The 16,331-nt window shown below is 38.2% G+C and overlaps 1 protein-coding gene across 3 annotated transcripts in view; it reads left to right on the top strand.

Moving 5' to 3' along the window:
- Positions 1-16,331, top strand: part of DISC1 (DISC1 scaffold protein) — a 417,270-nt gene that overhangs the window by 195,194 nt on the left and 205,745 nt on the right. For 2 of the 3 annotated variants that reach the window (XM_049868319.1, XM_049868320.1), the window contains exon 9: positions 2,923-3,111. In XM_049868319.1, coding sequence (XP_049724276.1) covers positions 2,923-3,111 — 189 coding nt within the window. Of the gene's footprint in view, positions 1-2,922; positions 3,112-8,888; positions 11,519-16,331 lie in introns of those variants that run through there. The other variant, XM_049868321.1, reaches the window with a different exon arrangement.

Genomic DNA, 16,331 nt, shown 5'->3' with positions numbered 1-16,331 from the left:
TACCTTCTGACTCTCCTGGCCCATTGTAAGACGCATCCCTATTTCAGAGACGTTAAAATGAGTTTAAAAAAATGCATCTTAGGACGGATAATATAGGGTATAACCTATCTCCTAGGGTTGCAGTGAGATTTAAAGCAGAGAAAGTTTGTAATTATTATTATGATTATAGTTATAATAAACCTGTAAGAAACATAGTGGAATCCTCTATTAACAAAAGCTATGATTTATAGAGCACTCATTAATATGATGTATTTATTGATTTATAGTTTAGTTTTCATATTTAAACTTTCCCTAATATTTTTTCCTTTTTTTTTTTGAGGTATAACTTACATCCCATGAAATGCACAGATCTTATGTGTACAGTTCTGTAAGTTTTGACACCTGTATTACTCAACAGCTCTACCAAGATATAGAACATTTTCATCACCCCAGAAAGACCTCTTGTGTCTCTTCCCAGTCATCATCCCATTTGCCTAGGCAACCTCTGTTCTGCAATCTTTGACCATGCATTTGTTTTGCCTATTCCAGATCTTAATATAAGTGGAATCATGCTGTATGTATTCATTTGTGCATTTTTTTTCACTCAGTCCATTTTGAGATCCACCCCTGTTGCTGTGTGTATGAGAGTTTTTTCCGTTTTATTGCCAAGGAGATACCCCACTGTGTGTCTGTGCATTCTCTTGTTGATGGACATTGGTGTTGTTTCCAGTTTGGGACTATCATGTGTAAAGCCACTATGAACATTAGTGCACAAATTTTTTTTATTGCATGTTTTTATTTCTTTAGGTAAATGCCTAAAAGTAAAATTGTTAGATCACAGGTAGATGTCTGTTTAACTTAGGAGAAACTGGTAGAACTTGTTGCAAAGTGGTTATATGTTTCGAACTCCCACCACGTATGAGAGTTCCGGTTCCCAACGTTGACCTCTTCAGCCTAGGTAATTTGAGGCATTCGAATGGTTTTGTAGTGGAATCTCATTGTGGTTTTGATCTGCATTTTCCTAATGACTGCTGATGTTGAGTACCTTTTCATATGCTCCTTGGACATTTGTATCTTACTTTATAAAGTACCTGTTAAGATGTTTTCTTTTTTGAATGAGGTCACATATCTTTTAATTATCCAGTTGCAGGATTCAAGTCTTTCTTCAGATGTATGTATTGAGAATATTTTTTCCCAGTCTGTGACTTGTCCTCTCATTTTCTTAGTGGCATCTTCTGGTGAGCAAAACTTTTTAATTTTGATGAATCCTCATTTTTCCATTTTAAAAAGCGTCAATGAAGAAATTCTTATACTCTCTCAGGAGTGAAAGAAAAGGAGTTTTATTGAGGAATAATAATGGCTATATCTGGGCAGCACTAGGTAAAAATACAAAGTGCTCCACAATTCAGGCAGAGAGAGGGGTCTATATACATGGAGAGCAAAGGATAGGTAGGGGATTAGTGATTGTAAATAAGACCAACTTCAGCTTGAAGTCCTTTGAAATGCAAAGGTCTACCACTTGCTTAGGGAGGAGTGAGTTAGCACTTAGGTGTGAGATACCAGCCAGTTCGATTATACTTGATTGTAGGATTGTAGTCAGTTGTTCATGATTATAGTCTGTTCTGGGAGCAAATTGTTTACACATTCTTCCCAAATAATTTACATCCTGACCGGTTCAGTTAGTTATGAACACATTCTTCCTGAGAACAATCATTTGTATCTTGACATACTCTTCCTTAAATGGTTTACATGCTGAATTTTTGTTTCCTGAGAATGCATGTTGACCCTATCATTCTTAGTCTGACATGAGTGCCTCCAGTTTGAAAATTTTCCATCTACGATCGTTACTGTTTTCTGTGTCTTATCAAAAAAGTTTTGCCTATTCCAAAGTCAGAAAGATATTTTCCTATTTTTTTCTAGAAACTTTATAGTTTTAGCTACTACATTTAGGTCTGTAATTAATTTCAATGTAAATTTTGTGTATAGTTTGAGATATGGATCAAGGTTAATTTTTTCCCCATATTCATAGCCAGTTGTTCCAGCACAATTTGTTGGAAATACTTTCTTTCCTTTGTTGACTTGCTTTGACTCTTTAGTTGAAAATCAATTAACTGTTTGAGTATGGATCTACTTCTGGACTGTCCTGTTTCACTGAACTGTTTTTCTATCTAAATGCCAGTGCCATACTGTGTGGATTTATTGTAGCTTTACCATTAATCCTGAAATCAAGTAGGTCCTCCAGCCTTGTTCTTCTTACTGAAGATTGCTTTGGTGTATCTAGATCTTTCTCTTTTTCATATAAATAACTGCCATAACTGCCAAGTAACATAATTACATGACTGTCAAATTGCATTACTACATAACTGCCAAACCACTGAGAATCATGGCCCACTCAAGTTGACATATAACCTTAACCATCACAGCCAGATTTACTCTAGCCTCGTACCTCAGCATTTGTTACTGCCAGACATACATCGTTAATGCACAAAGTAGTTAGATAGTAGATTTTTTATTATTGTTGTAAATGTGAAAGGTTGGGTACTGAGGTAGTTGATAAGTGTGGAGTAGGTATATAGTATATCACCTTTTGATACCTGGATGTTAGAATGGAATGATACCTTGAGGCTTCCCTAGACTCTACTGGGAAATTTTTGCATCATCATTTTTCACAAGGACATGAATTGGCCAATATAACCCCTAAAACAAAGATAACAAGAAGAAAGGGATGAAAAGAGTAGTGGCTTTTCCAGCTTAAGAAGGTAGGTCAGATTTTTTCCATGTTCTGCCATGGAGGATTGTTAATGAAGTTACATGTAATTGTAAAGTTTAGTCCCCTTTTACCCAATCTATTTTATTAGTTGTACATTAGCTGCTGCTAAATTGCCCATTTTGTGGATGCTGTAAAGCTTGTTTTCCATCCTTCTCTCCCACAATGTGCTGTAGGAAGCCATTTTTGTACAGCTAAGGACCTTACAGAGGAGATCGGGTCATTAGCGTCAGAGAGAGAAGGGCTGGAGGGACTCCTGAACAAGCTGTTGGTGCTGAGTTCCAGGAACGTCAGAAAGTTGGAAAGTATTAAAGAAGATTATAACAAACTGAGACGAGAACTGGAGCATGGAGAAACTGCCTATGGTAAGTGGTTCACAGCTGTTCACCGATGGATATTTACTGTACTGTACGGTCAGTCAGTATACTCTTTGCTTCATGTGAACATCACTGTGAAGGGTGTCATGGAGTACGTGACCCTTTCTGCAGGACTTTTTTGGCAGGAACCTTGGCAAATGATGTGGAATTTCTTGTAAGCTTTTGTTTTGCTATTCATTTGTGACTTTTGTGTGTGTGTGTGCTTTCATTGAAAGTTTACAGCTCAATTTCTCATTCAAAAATTTATATACATATTGTTTTGTGACATCAGTTGCAATTCCCACAATGTGACGTCACACTCCCCCTTTACACCCCAGGTTCCCTGTGTCCCTTCCTGCCTTCTCATCCTGCATTTGGACAGAAGCTACCCATTTGCTCTCATGTATCTGATGGAACTAAGAAGCACATTCCTCTCGTGTGTTATTTTTTGCTTTATAGTCTTATCTAATCTTTGTTTGAAGAGTGGGCTTTAGGAATAGTGTCAGTTCTGGGTTAATAGTGTGTCCAGGGACCATAGTTTCAAGTATTCCTCCAATCTCTGTCAGACCATTAAGTCCGGTCTTTTTTACTTGAATTTGAGTTCTGTTCTACATTTTTCTCCTGCTCTGTCTGGTATTCTCTGTTGTGTTCCCTGTCAGGACAGTCATTGGTGGTAGCCACGTACCGTCTAGTTCTTCTGGTCTCAGGCTAGTGGTGTCTCTGCTTCATGTGGTTCTTTAGTCCTTTGGGCTAATATTTTCCTTGTGTCTTTGGTTTTCTTCATTCTCCTTTGCCCCAAGAGGGATGGAACCAATTGATATATCTTAGATGGCCACTTGCAAGCTTTTAAGACCCCAGATGCCACTCACCAAAGTGGGATGTAGAACATTTTCTTAATAAATTTTGTTATGCCAAGTGACCTAGATATCCCCTGAAACTATGGTCCCCAGGCCCCAACCCCAGCTACTCTGTCCCTTAAGGTGTTTGGATGTCCCCAGGAAACTTTTTAGCTTTCGCTTTGGTCCAGTTGTGGTGACTTCTCCTTTATTGTGTGTTGTCCTTCCCTTCACCAAAGTTGACCCTTCTCTACTATCTAGTTAGTAAGTTCACTTGTGACATCTTTCATTTTTCTTTTTTTTTCCCCTTCTCTCCCCTGAATTTACTAATGGCCTTCTGATTACTTAGAGCAATCTCTCCCTTCTTTCAGGTCTTGAGTATTTTTTGTTTGTTTGTTTGACAATCATCATCTTTTTCTCCCTCGGCTCAGTCTTCTGGCCAGCACAGTCACAGACCAACACAGGCCAACTCTGAGAGAATTGGGAAAAGACCATCAGGTGGCTTTTCTGAGTGTGAGCTTTTCTGAGAGCTTCTTTCCTCAGGACATTCCATAGAAGGGGCCAGTGTGGCCTTAGCCAAAGTATCTGCTTGTTGGAGGAGTTAAAGCACTCTTGCGTTCTTCTCCTGCTCCTGTTGTTAAAGTAACTGAAGTCACCTTGAAGTCTGTACCCTGAGGAATAGTTCCAGGAGATGCTCGTTCAGTCCAAGTTGACTCAGGAAAAACTTACTTCTTAAAAAAGAAAATGGAAAGAATTTTCGATGATTCCGTTTCTAATATGCAGAGTAAAACAGTAAGAAGCAGTTTCAGACTTAAAATAAATTATATATTGGAAACTGTTTCTTTACCAGTAAAATGAGGAGAATTATATTGATCCTATTAGCTGATTAAATAGTGAGAATTAAGTGAGATAATATATAAAGACCTTAGGGTGTGTGTGTGTATGTGTGTTTGCGTTTCCATTTGTCCCAGGGACTAAAAGTTGCAGGAGGGCAAAGGTCATAAATAACATGTCGTAGATCTTAAATAAATACTTTTTGTTAGGAAAGTGGTAGAATACATGTGAATAAATGACTATGTGTTAAGAAGTATGCTTATTTAAAAAGAAATAAGAAAATAATGGGGATTTGAAATAAGGCTATTTTAAAATATTCTACAAATTGAAGTAAATGAAGGTTAACATTCAACAACAATAAGGAAATATAAAATCAGCCAGCAGAAATTAGCTGTGTTAATTTGAGACAAATAAAATTTGTTTTAAAGGCTTACTGAATTGTGTAGAGAGTGATTTCCTCTTGGAGTTATGTGGATCAAAGATAGTGTGTTCTGTCGTTACTGTGTCTTCGTAGCCACTAACATAGCTATATTGTCTCAACAATTCAGAGTCGAGTATCTTTTTTTTTCCACTTTTGCAGGTCAAGCCTTATTTTTGCCAAATAGGTAACTGGAGACTGTACATTTGAGCCTTACTGTACACTATAGTTCTGAGGAATTATAACATGCTCACCTAAGTTGTCATAGTGTAGTTTTTTAAGGTCATGATAGGAATGAGCGTTGTGTATTTCAAATGAGTTTTTGTTATTTTATTTTACTTTTTTTATGCTTAAACAATGAAAAATATGAAATTTCTTGTTATCGTTTTGACACAAAATGAGGAATCTATTATATCTAAGAATAAAGAAGATATGGACAAATTTGAGCAAATTCAATCCAGCAATATTTTCATTTGAACAGTTGAGCTATTGAAAGCCATTAATATCTCTTAAAAAAAAGACCGTATAGTATTTTGAGAATCTCATTATTGTCACTTCACCAAGTATTTTCAAAATGATGAATAAAACATAAACAAGTGGAATGAGAGATTGTTACCACGGGTGATTCTAAATTGCAGATGGCTCATTACTGCGGTGAAGGCTTTCTTTATGTTTTGTATGTGGATTTTGCTGGATCAGCTGCCCTTCTCCCTATATCTTGATTTGCATGTATCTTAGGCTGAAGCTAATTTTTAAGCAATGTGAAGTAACTTAACTTTGGTGAACCAAACCAATAACCTTGAATTTGTGGGTATGTGAGAAATAAATAAATAAGACTGAATTTCTTAGTAAATTGAAGCATTTGTCCATTGAAATGTAATGAAACCAGGCCAATGTCCATATTCTGCCATTTGTTGGGTTTTGAGAGTTAAAAATTTAGAGGGAGCTCTGTGCTCAAGTTTAAATATAGATTAAGTATGAAGGAATTGCTATATGCGTGTATGTACCATGAGCAGACTCTTTTTAATCTTAGATTAAAACATTTATAAATAAAATGATTTAAGAAATGAACAATATATAATTTAAAAAAATTTTTTATTTTGCTGTTATTGTTGAGAATATATACAGCAGAACATAGACCAAGTCAGCTGTTTCTACATGTATAATTCAGTGACATTGTTTACATTCTTCGAGTTGTGCAATGATTCTCACCCTCCTTTTCTGAGTTGTTCCTCCTCCATTAACACAAACCCACTGCCCCCTAAGGTAATAATATGTAATTTTTAAAAATAGAATTTTGCTCATTAGGGGGAGAGTAAATGGGAGTATGTAGTAAGGTGTATATAAGCTTATATGTGACAGACTGACTTGATTTGTAAACTTTCACTTAAAGCACAATAAAAATTATTTAAAAAAATAGAATTTTGATTTCTAGCCATGATTACAGAATGTGGCTTTTAGAAAGACAGATGATGCAGGGATGGGAGAGCAATTCCATCATTGTCAGGAATCCAGACTGCATCCACTTTGTTCTTTGCCCCTCAGCACGTGCCATTCACTGCATGGTCCAAGATGGCTGACCCACCCACATGTGTGTCCACAGGCCAGTCAGCAGGAAAAGAGAGGGAAGAGAGCAAACCTATCCTTTTTCAGGGCACTTCTAGAAACCTGCGCACACCTCTACTGCTTATATCCCTGTGACCTTAACCTTGTATATGAGACACCTAATTAATGGCAAGGAAGAGTCCCTGGGTGGTACAGATGGTTAAGCGCTGGACTACTAACCTACACGTTTGCAGTTTGAACTCACCCAGAGGCGCCTTGAAAGATAGGCCTGGTGATCTGCTTTTGAAAGATTCCGGCCTTGAAAACCCTATGGAGCAGCTCTACTCTGCACATGTGGGATTGCCATGCATCAGAATAGACTTAATGGCAACTCACAACAACAGTTGTACGGGAGGCTGGGAAATATCCTTATCCTGGGCAGTTCTGTGCCCAGCTAAAAGTCAGGTGTTCTGTTTCAAGAGAAGAAGGGGAGATTGCCAATCCTGAGGGAACAATTAGTAGTCCATCTCAGGCAGGGAATTCTTACTGATGTGAAGAGTATGTCTCATGACGTATCATGAATGAACTTGCTTTGCTGATCATTTAAAAACAATTTTATCTTGTGTGTCAGACTGGATTGTAAGTACATTGAGGCCAAGGGCATTGTGCCTTCTGTTTAGTTTGTATTTGTATAGCATCCAGCATGGTGCCTTTAAAATAGTAAACAGGTAGTAAATATTTGTTTGTTTATTGGGGTCAGATTTTAAAATGAAGTGGTAGGTCTTTCTTCATTTTGGATCACAGACCCAGATCTTGAATGTCTTGCTTCTTTATTGGTTTTCCAGTTTAAAAAGAGCAGTGGTGTGATAGTTTTCATGGAAAATGCTTGAGTTTTCTGGTTAAGATATTTAGATTGGGATGTCAGCAGATAGAACAATATGATGATGAAGAAGGGACTGAAGTATTCTAACATACTCAAGGGCAGAGAGAGACAGAAATCCTCACTGAATCCACTGAATTTTGTCACAATGGCACAGTCCCTATGAAGACATGAGGAAGGTGGGTGCTTTTCATTCCTATCAGTTGTTTTGAAGCCTTTAGGAGAACACATTTGAATTCTGAGCAACCTTAAGTTCAGTGAAATAGAAAGCTAAATCTATCTTTCAACCCCTGAATACTTATGGAAATTAACTATAAACCTTTAATTATTGTGGATTTTGATTTTTTTTTTTAAGGGAGGGTAGGATTTAAAAAAATCACTAACTTTTTTTACAGTTTGCAACATCTGCTTTTCAGAAGAAAAGGCAGCCTTGAGATTTACATAACTGTTTCTGCGTCCCTTGTGTATAAATTGGTAATCTGTATTGTACTTTATTAATATTGTTGATTTCGCACTGTAACTCAGATATAAAGGAGGCAGACGTCAAGGGGAGTGATTTAGTAATCACAGAATCATCAGGGCTAGAATTTTAAATAGGACATCATTAGCATGTTAATGAATATCTCCACTTTGCTCCAGCTGCCTAAGTAGAAAAGATACTGCGATCTAGCACCAATCTCTAGCTAGGTCTGTGGCCAGTGAGCTGCGAAGATTTTGTGTAGAGGATCCTTAAAATACGTAAAGGGATTCTAAATGGGAATATCAAATGGCAGGATTTAGTTAGGCTGGGAATCATGGCTGGCTCTTGTCCAGCCTGAACTTATTTGTCTTTTGATGTGTGGAGTGGGGTGAATAAAAGGCAGATAAAGGGCAATTTCAGGGTAATACAATTGAAGTGGAGTCATTTTTCAAATTATGGTTTGGAGTTCGTACCTTTTGTTTTAGATTAGAAAGGCCATATGTCTACATTGACACCATCCTCTTCTTGTTTTTGGACTACCTCATAATACTGAGCTTGAAGTAGCTAATAAAAGGAGGTGTGGTGTGCTTCCATCAGACATCAGATTCCTTAGCTCTGGTCCACAGATAGCGTCTCTCCGGAAATCTCCTCACACCTACTAAGGAAAAGCGTTGAGTTTAGCGTTCCTGTGAGATACAAGTCCTGCACACAGAGACAGTAATTCTCTTTCCACATATGCCAGATGTATTTAGAAGAAACTTTGAAGAAAAATTGGAACAAAAGAATAAGGTCTCTGTGATTTTTTTTTTTCAGGGTGCAGGATGATAGAGAGAACTGGGAAAATACATATAACGAAGATATAAGCAATGACAAATTAACAAATAAAAATACAATTTGAAAATTGAGACAGAAAAAATGTTAAGGGAAGTGTTAATTATGTTGGTTGAGAATATGCTGTGATGATGAGCTTCCTAGAGGCCAAAGTAAAGACGATGAAGTATCACTTGTCTTCTTCAAAAGCAACTTCAAGAACATGAAGTTTGCAGGGAATGCAAAGTGGTGCTGAGTTCACAAGGGCAGTTTTCTTGGGAGCAAGATGGGAAGTCTTCATCGACAGATTTGTGGCAAACCCAAGAATGCTTTTCATATGGCGGTTACCTGAACTGCCTTTGGAAAAAAAAAATTAGGATTTACTTCAAAGCAGGAGGCCATGGATGGAGTGTGAATCCCGCGAAACTACACACATTTAAAAAAATGTGGCTATGGGCATGTTTACAGGAAAAGATCCTGGTTTTCAACAGATTTTTAAAGTGGCCATTCTAAGATCCTTCAAATTTTAAGAAACATTATATTAAAGTGTAATACTGTGAAGGTGAGTTAGTAAGGACTTGAGCCAGTGAAGTTAGGGTCATGATGATTTTAATTGCATTTCATGCCAAATTGCAGTGGGCAATTTCTTGACAACGCTAATTTCTTTAGAGCAGGAACTTGCCTGTCAAACTTAATTATCTGCAGATTTTCTACTTTGTAGATCTTTCTTAGCAACTAATGCTTATCCTAGTCTTTCTACATTCCGTCTACACTCTGGGCAGTTGATGTTATTGGTCAACACGCACACACACACAGACACACAGACACACTTGCACACATCCCGCCTCCCAACAGCAAGCTAAGAATGATGGCAAGGGGAACTCCATGATCCTCGAAGGAGAGCCCATTGGGCCACATTTTAGGTGAAGACTTATTAGTTACATGGAGATGGTACCACGCATGGCAGACATTTCATATCCCTAGTCCTTGCCCTGTCTTCAGCTCCCCACCCTCACCCCATTTAAAAATGTTCCTGACTAGGAGCTGTACCACTCTCCACAACCTCAACTTCAATACTGTGTTTTACGTTCTAATAGCATCAATATGACATGAAAATATTCTAGCTATTATTAAAATTATAAGGCCACTTAATTCTGTTATTGGTGCTGTCACTTATATAGCTCCTTATATTTTAAAAAATGAATTCTTTAAAGATTTTTTCTTCCATTGCTCTTTATTTATTGTATATATTTGTTGGGGCCCTTGCTATGTGCACAGATTATTGTGGATTTCATATGGTCTTAGAAAAGAAAGAATGGTCCCCTGTGCATTGTCACTTTCTCTTCAGTAACAAATCTTTTCTTTATCACTATTTCTCTTTCCTCAGGCTTTACTCTGTGCCAAGCACTGTGCTAAGACTTGCCATACCTCTAATCATTTAATCCTCAGAACAGCCTTATGTGGCAGGCCCCGGTATAGTTGCCGTTGTATGGATGAAGAAGCTGAGGCTTGGAGAAGTTCAGCGCCCTGTCCAAGGTCACACAAGGGGGTGGGGCCAGGATTTGATTTACCTTTTACATTGTACTATAGGGTCGCTATGAGTCGGAATCGACTCGACGGCACTGGGTATGGGATAGGAGCCTTGGAGGTACAGTGGTTAAGTACTGAACTGCTAACTGAAAGGTTGGTGTTTTGAACCCACTAGCCGCTCTGTGGGAAAAAGATGTAACAGTCTGCTTCCTTTAAGATTACAGTCTTGGAAGCCCTATGGGGCAGTCCTACTCTGTTTTATAGGGTTGCTGTGAGTCAGAATCAACTTGACAAAAATGGTCGGCATTGTACTGTGCTGTTTATATGAGGCACTGGTGATTCAGTGGTAGAATTCTCGCCTCCCAGGCAGGAGACCCAGGTTTGACTCCAGGTCAGTGCCCCTCATGCACAGCTACCACCTGTCTGTCAGGTGGAGGCCTGTGTGTTGCTATGGTGCTAAACAAGTTTCAGCAGAGCTTCCAAACTAAGACAATCTAGGAAAAAAGGGCGGGCGATCTACTTCTAAAAATCAGCCAGAGAAAACTCATGGATCAGAATGGTTTGGTCCCTAACCAATCATGAGGATGGTGTAGCACTGGGTAGTGTTTTGTTCCATTGTGAATGGGGTCAGGACCTGATGGGTGGCAGCTAACAACAACAAAATATTGTTTAAGATCCATAGTTCTCTTTTCTTGTGATGTCTTTGTCTAGCTTTGGTATCAGGGTAACACTAGCCTTATAGAGTGAGGTCTACATTGTTCATGTACTTGATTCCTAATGTGAATCCCTCTACCCATCCCTCATTCTCACCATCCTACCTAAATACTATGCTCATAGGTTTATGATTATGACACAAAAATCTAGTAGAAGCCGTCTCTTGACAATGTTGAGGGCCTTGCAAATAGAGGGTCCTTTTTCATGTTGGAGGTTTTAAGTACATTCCCAATATTTTATGCCTGAAATGGAGATCTGCCATCTACAATTTTGTGGTACTAGACAGATCATTTAACTCTATAAGAGGTTCTATAGGTTGTCACCCTAATGATAATCACATATTTCACGTTAAAGTCAAAATCCTTTATTTGGGTGGGTAAGAGGGATTTTACATACTAAAAAAATTTTAAAAAATGGAAATAAGCCGAACTGTGGCAATTTAATTAAATACATATTTGTTAGCTTCAAACCACTTTTTAGCATTTTTTTCAAAGAACTGTTGGTAATTCTCCTTCCTGTTCTAAAATGTTGATGTTTTCCCATAATAAAAGGTATTAATAAGTGGATCAACACACTCTTCAGGGTTTCTGTGAGAGAAATACTTAGAAGGCCTGTTTGTCTATAAGAATTTACTTATATGGCATCCTGTTGATTACAAGGATTTCATCTTGCAAGATGTGAGGGCAGTCTTTGCAAGCTTATTATGAGTGAATTTTTGAATTTTAATAAAATAAAACAACATTCCCAATAGTCTATAATTTAGGCCTTTGAAAAATGCAGACTGATTTTTTTCAGCCAAATCTAAGTTTGTGAGATCTTGCACAACTGGCTTTTGCTGGTGCTAAATCTGGCATCTTTTGTGTTGTCACACAATGGTTAATTTTGTAAGAACGATCTTGTTTTCCTCTCCATCATGGCCATGAATGGCAGCCTCTTTCATGTCTCTGCCATTTGGTGCTGCACTTCCCCTTCTTTGACACTGCTGTGTGTTTAGCAATTAAGAGAAATAATACTTATTCATGGGTATTGTTTGTGTCGAATGTGATTTTTCAAGTTTTTTTAGCCCTTAGAAAGGAGAGAGGGTGTGTGGTGCTTTCCTGTACCCGGCTTTGCTGCCCTCGGCCCACCATGCTTCTGTACTGTTGTTTCTTGGACTTGGGGATGGCTATCCTGTTTCATCCACTTCCCTGCCTGCTTTTTATATAATTGGGAAGGGTCGGATTGCTGTAAGGATGGACAGCCCTGATGCGCTGCCATTTAATATTTATGGCCAGCGAGAAAACCATCAAGAGTTGCTTAAAGATCTACTGACTTGGTGTCATCAAACATTTATGAACCAGAAATGCTCATATTTTCACATGACCACCAGTTATGAAATGTAATTTTATTTAAATTTTCTTTTGACATTATACTTTCTCAAGCCTTTATAATTCCTTAAAAACTTATTACATATTTTACTCTTAGATTTAATTACAACCAAGCCTTTTATTTCTTTTTTCATTTGCCAGCATGATGCTAAACTTTTGGCTCTTTTAGCCTATTTTGAACATCCCTCTTTTCCTATGTGTTACAGTGGCTGCATTACTTTATACACCCTATATCCCCCAATATTACATTTCCCTTCCCCAAGAAAGAATCAAATGCAATTATATTATGATTACTAAAAAAAAAAAACCCGACGCTGCCGAGTCAATTCCAACTCATAGCAACCCTATAGGACAGGGTAGAACTGCCTCATAGGGTTTCCAAGGAGCGGCTGATGGATTCGAACTGCCGACCTTTAGGTTAGCAGCCATAGTTCGAGGTAGCTTCTAACCACTGGGCCACTGAGGGCTCTGTTATGATTACAGGGTGTACTTCATGAAAGGAAGCCTGGTCTTCTTCCTTGGAAAAAGTGACTTGGCGTCTTGAACTTCTTTTTAGCCCTGTATCTGCTCCAGCATTTGACTTTGGTCCATGTATACCAATTGTGTTGGGCGATACAAAATGGAATTTGACAAATGTCTGGTTGCCCTTCACCCAACCCCATTTTTTTAAGAGACTGAGGAATAGTCATGACTGGATGCCAAACTCCATGTTTCCCTTGAGAAGCTCGCCAAGTACCGACATTGCCCAGTGGTCTGGATCTGGAGAATTTGTCAGCCTTTTGAAGGGACATAATTTTCCCCTATATAAGGAACCCTGGTGGTACAATGGTTAAGTGCTTAGCTGTTAACCCAGTGGTTGGTAGTTCCAACCCATCCGGTGGCTCTGTGAGAGAAAGACTTGATGATCTCCTATAAAGATTACATCCAAGAAAAGCCTGTGGGGCAGTTCTGCTCTGTCTGTCACATGAGGTCGCTGTGGCTATGAGTCGGAATTGACCGCATGGCACCCAACAATGACATGGATCATATAAGAATTGCCTGAAGTCAAAGCTTAGAAAATTCCTAGTGTTACTGTAGTGTTTTTTTTCCTCCAGTTTTTAAATTTATTCTGCAAATATTGTAAGAATAAGATACATTTTAAAGCTGAACAAAAAAATCTCCATCATGCAAGTTCCACAGCAGAGCTCCTGCTTTTATTTATAATGTTCCTGTCAGTGCTTGGCCCCTTCAATGCTGAGTACAAGTTCTTAAGCACTTGTACGCAGAATGTGGGCACAATTTCACAGCCTCTCTCTGCCCTTAACATTATACAGCTATAGTGAAAGCATTGCGTCATTTTATCCTCACAACAGTACTTTGATATAAATTTGTTGTTCCCATTCTACAGGCAGTGAAACTGAGGTTTGGTGAGATGAGATATTTGTTCAAGTTCCTGTAGATGGGAAGCGAAGAGCTGGAATGTGACTTTACATCTGTCTGGCTCCAGAGCCATACTCTTCATCATACATGTATTTCCCTTGTTGCCACAGTTTTCAAATTTATCATTTATTATATTTATAACATGAGTCAATATGCCGTGGCTTACTTAACTATCCTCTTATTTTAAGATGTTTAATGGCCACTTTATGAATTTCTTACAATAAAGTGCCAGGATTACAATTATAGGCCAAAGAGCATGATCATTTTGTGGTTTGGTACATGCTGCCAAATTATGTTCCAAAAGGATTATGCCAGTTTAATTGGTACTAACAATTGAACCTTTCCACTATTGAGTATTATTTTTAAAACAATTATTAGTAATAGTAATAATAATAGCAATGAAGTGGTATTTAATCCATGCCGTGTTTTGCATATATTTGATTATTATTGAGGTTGAGCTTTCTTCTTTTTGTTCTTTTATAATTGCTTTCATTGTGTATCGTCCATGTCCTTTGTCCACTTCTTTTTTGTTGGGAACTTGATGGTTTTCTCATCTTCATGTAATAGATATTTATCATTTTTGCTCCTTTTTCTAGTTGTATGTGTGAAATTAACTCATCATGATTAATAGTCGAACATGAAAAAAGATCTTCATAACCCATGATGAAATGTTGAGGTAATGGTTTAGAAGAAATTCTGAAACCTCTTGAGGCTTAAGGGTAAAACTGATTTAAACAAACACTGAGATAGATAGGCCTTCCCAGGTAAGGCATTCTGTTTCCATTATGTGCACTGATAACTCGTTTTGCCTTTAAAAACCAATGTGCTATACAGGGAACTGCTGCAATTGGACTGTCATGAAAAAGCTTTACCTTCTTTTTTTTCTTAAAGAAGCATGTTATTTCATGGACTAAATAAAGAAGGGTGTCTGTTTATGGGGGGTGTGGCCATTGAAGCTGCATTTTGAAGGAGGGGGTTAAAAAAATTAAAAGGAATCCCTATATTGGAAGAGATGCAGACAGGATGACCTTTTAGACTGTCATCTTGTGTAAGAATGAGAACAGTTTGGTTTGCAGCAGCTCCCTCCTCTTCTCTCCAAAGACAATAAGCAGTGCTTGGTATTAAATCAAAGATCCCTTTTCAGTGATGATGTTTAATCATATTAAATTACTATGATGTGGGTCTCGTGAAGGCACCTTCTTAACTGTTGCAGCTGTTGGCTATCATGTTTTCCCACCCCTCTGACCTTGTCTTCCCACTGCTTCTTATTCTTCCCCCTTGCCTTCCAGATTCTTTTCTTTTTTCTTCCTTCACCTTTGGAATATCCCATAGCCTTTCCCACCCACTCCCCTATTCCCTACATTCCTTCTGAGCTTCACCCTGGCAGCTCCCTTTGACCCTCTCAACTTCCCACGATCTCAGCAGGCTCTAATGCGTAGATTAAGCTGTCTGCTGTACCTCTCTAGAAGTGGTTCAGCATGGGATCTGTTTCAGGAAGCTCTCTAGCAACAGAACCCACTGACTTTCCTGTGTATCCATTTAGGGTCCTCCTTGGCCCCGTATTTATAGTCAAAGTCTTTTTGCTCTCTCCCTGCCTGACACTTGGCCTGATACTACAAAGGTGATCATTACCCCAGCCTTAATGTCCCATGATTATTCATTCCGTTTTGCTATGTTTAATGGAATATTTAATAGCATCTATGAAGAAGACTGAAGACTATAAATAAATCCTCTCTTTGGTATTGAAAGGGCTTTATACAATATAAAATTTAGAGCACATTTTTCTCAGGAGCCCTGACATTAATATTCATCATGAGCCCCAAAGTAGAAGCTATTATATTTTAGCATAATGAAGTTTACCATATGTTTCAAAGTCACTTGCAATTGCGCTTCTCGTAATGACAATTAGAAAGGTCATCTTGTCTTGCCAGGCTCCATTAGATGTATAAACCCGCTCATGGCTGTCAGTGTGAAATGTATTAGGACATTTGTGTGCAAATACAAGGGGAAAGAGCAAGCCTTCTTCTCCTGGAGTAGAGCTGTTTACATCTAATTACCAGATGCTGGACATGCCTACTGTTTGGCCCTAGATGATGTATAGACCTAGAAATGGGAACTTTTAAAGCAAATCTGCCTGTGTTTTCTCATTGACTAAATGATAACGAGGTTTTGTCCCTTCCTTGAAGAACCTGTGATGCAGTTCCTAAAACGTTAGGTAGAGAAATTTGGATGCAAACTGACATTAAGACACCGATTTGTTTCTAATGTATCTTTTTCCTGCCTTACTTTCAAAAATTTAATCTCTTTATTATCTGCACTAAAGTATGAAATCAGTATTGTATTTAATTCTCCCGCATGTGAATGCTGATGGGGAGATGGTGAGGAGGGGGCCTTGCATCAGGGAAATGAGACTTTC

This window comes from Elephas maximus, chromosome 24 (genome assembly GCF_024166365.1).
Source record: "Elephas maximus indicus isolate mEleMax1 chromosome 24, mEleMax1 primary haplotype, whole genome shotgun sequence".
Lineage (NCBI taxonomy): Eukaryota > Metazoa > Chordata > Mammalia > Proboscidea > Elephantidae > Elephas > Elephas maximus.
This window is presented reverse-complemented; position numbering and strand designations above follow the sequence as displayed.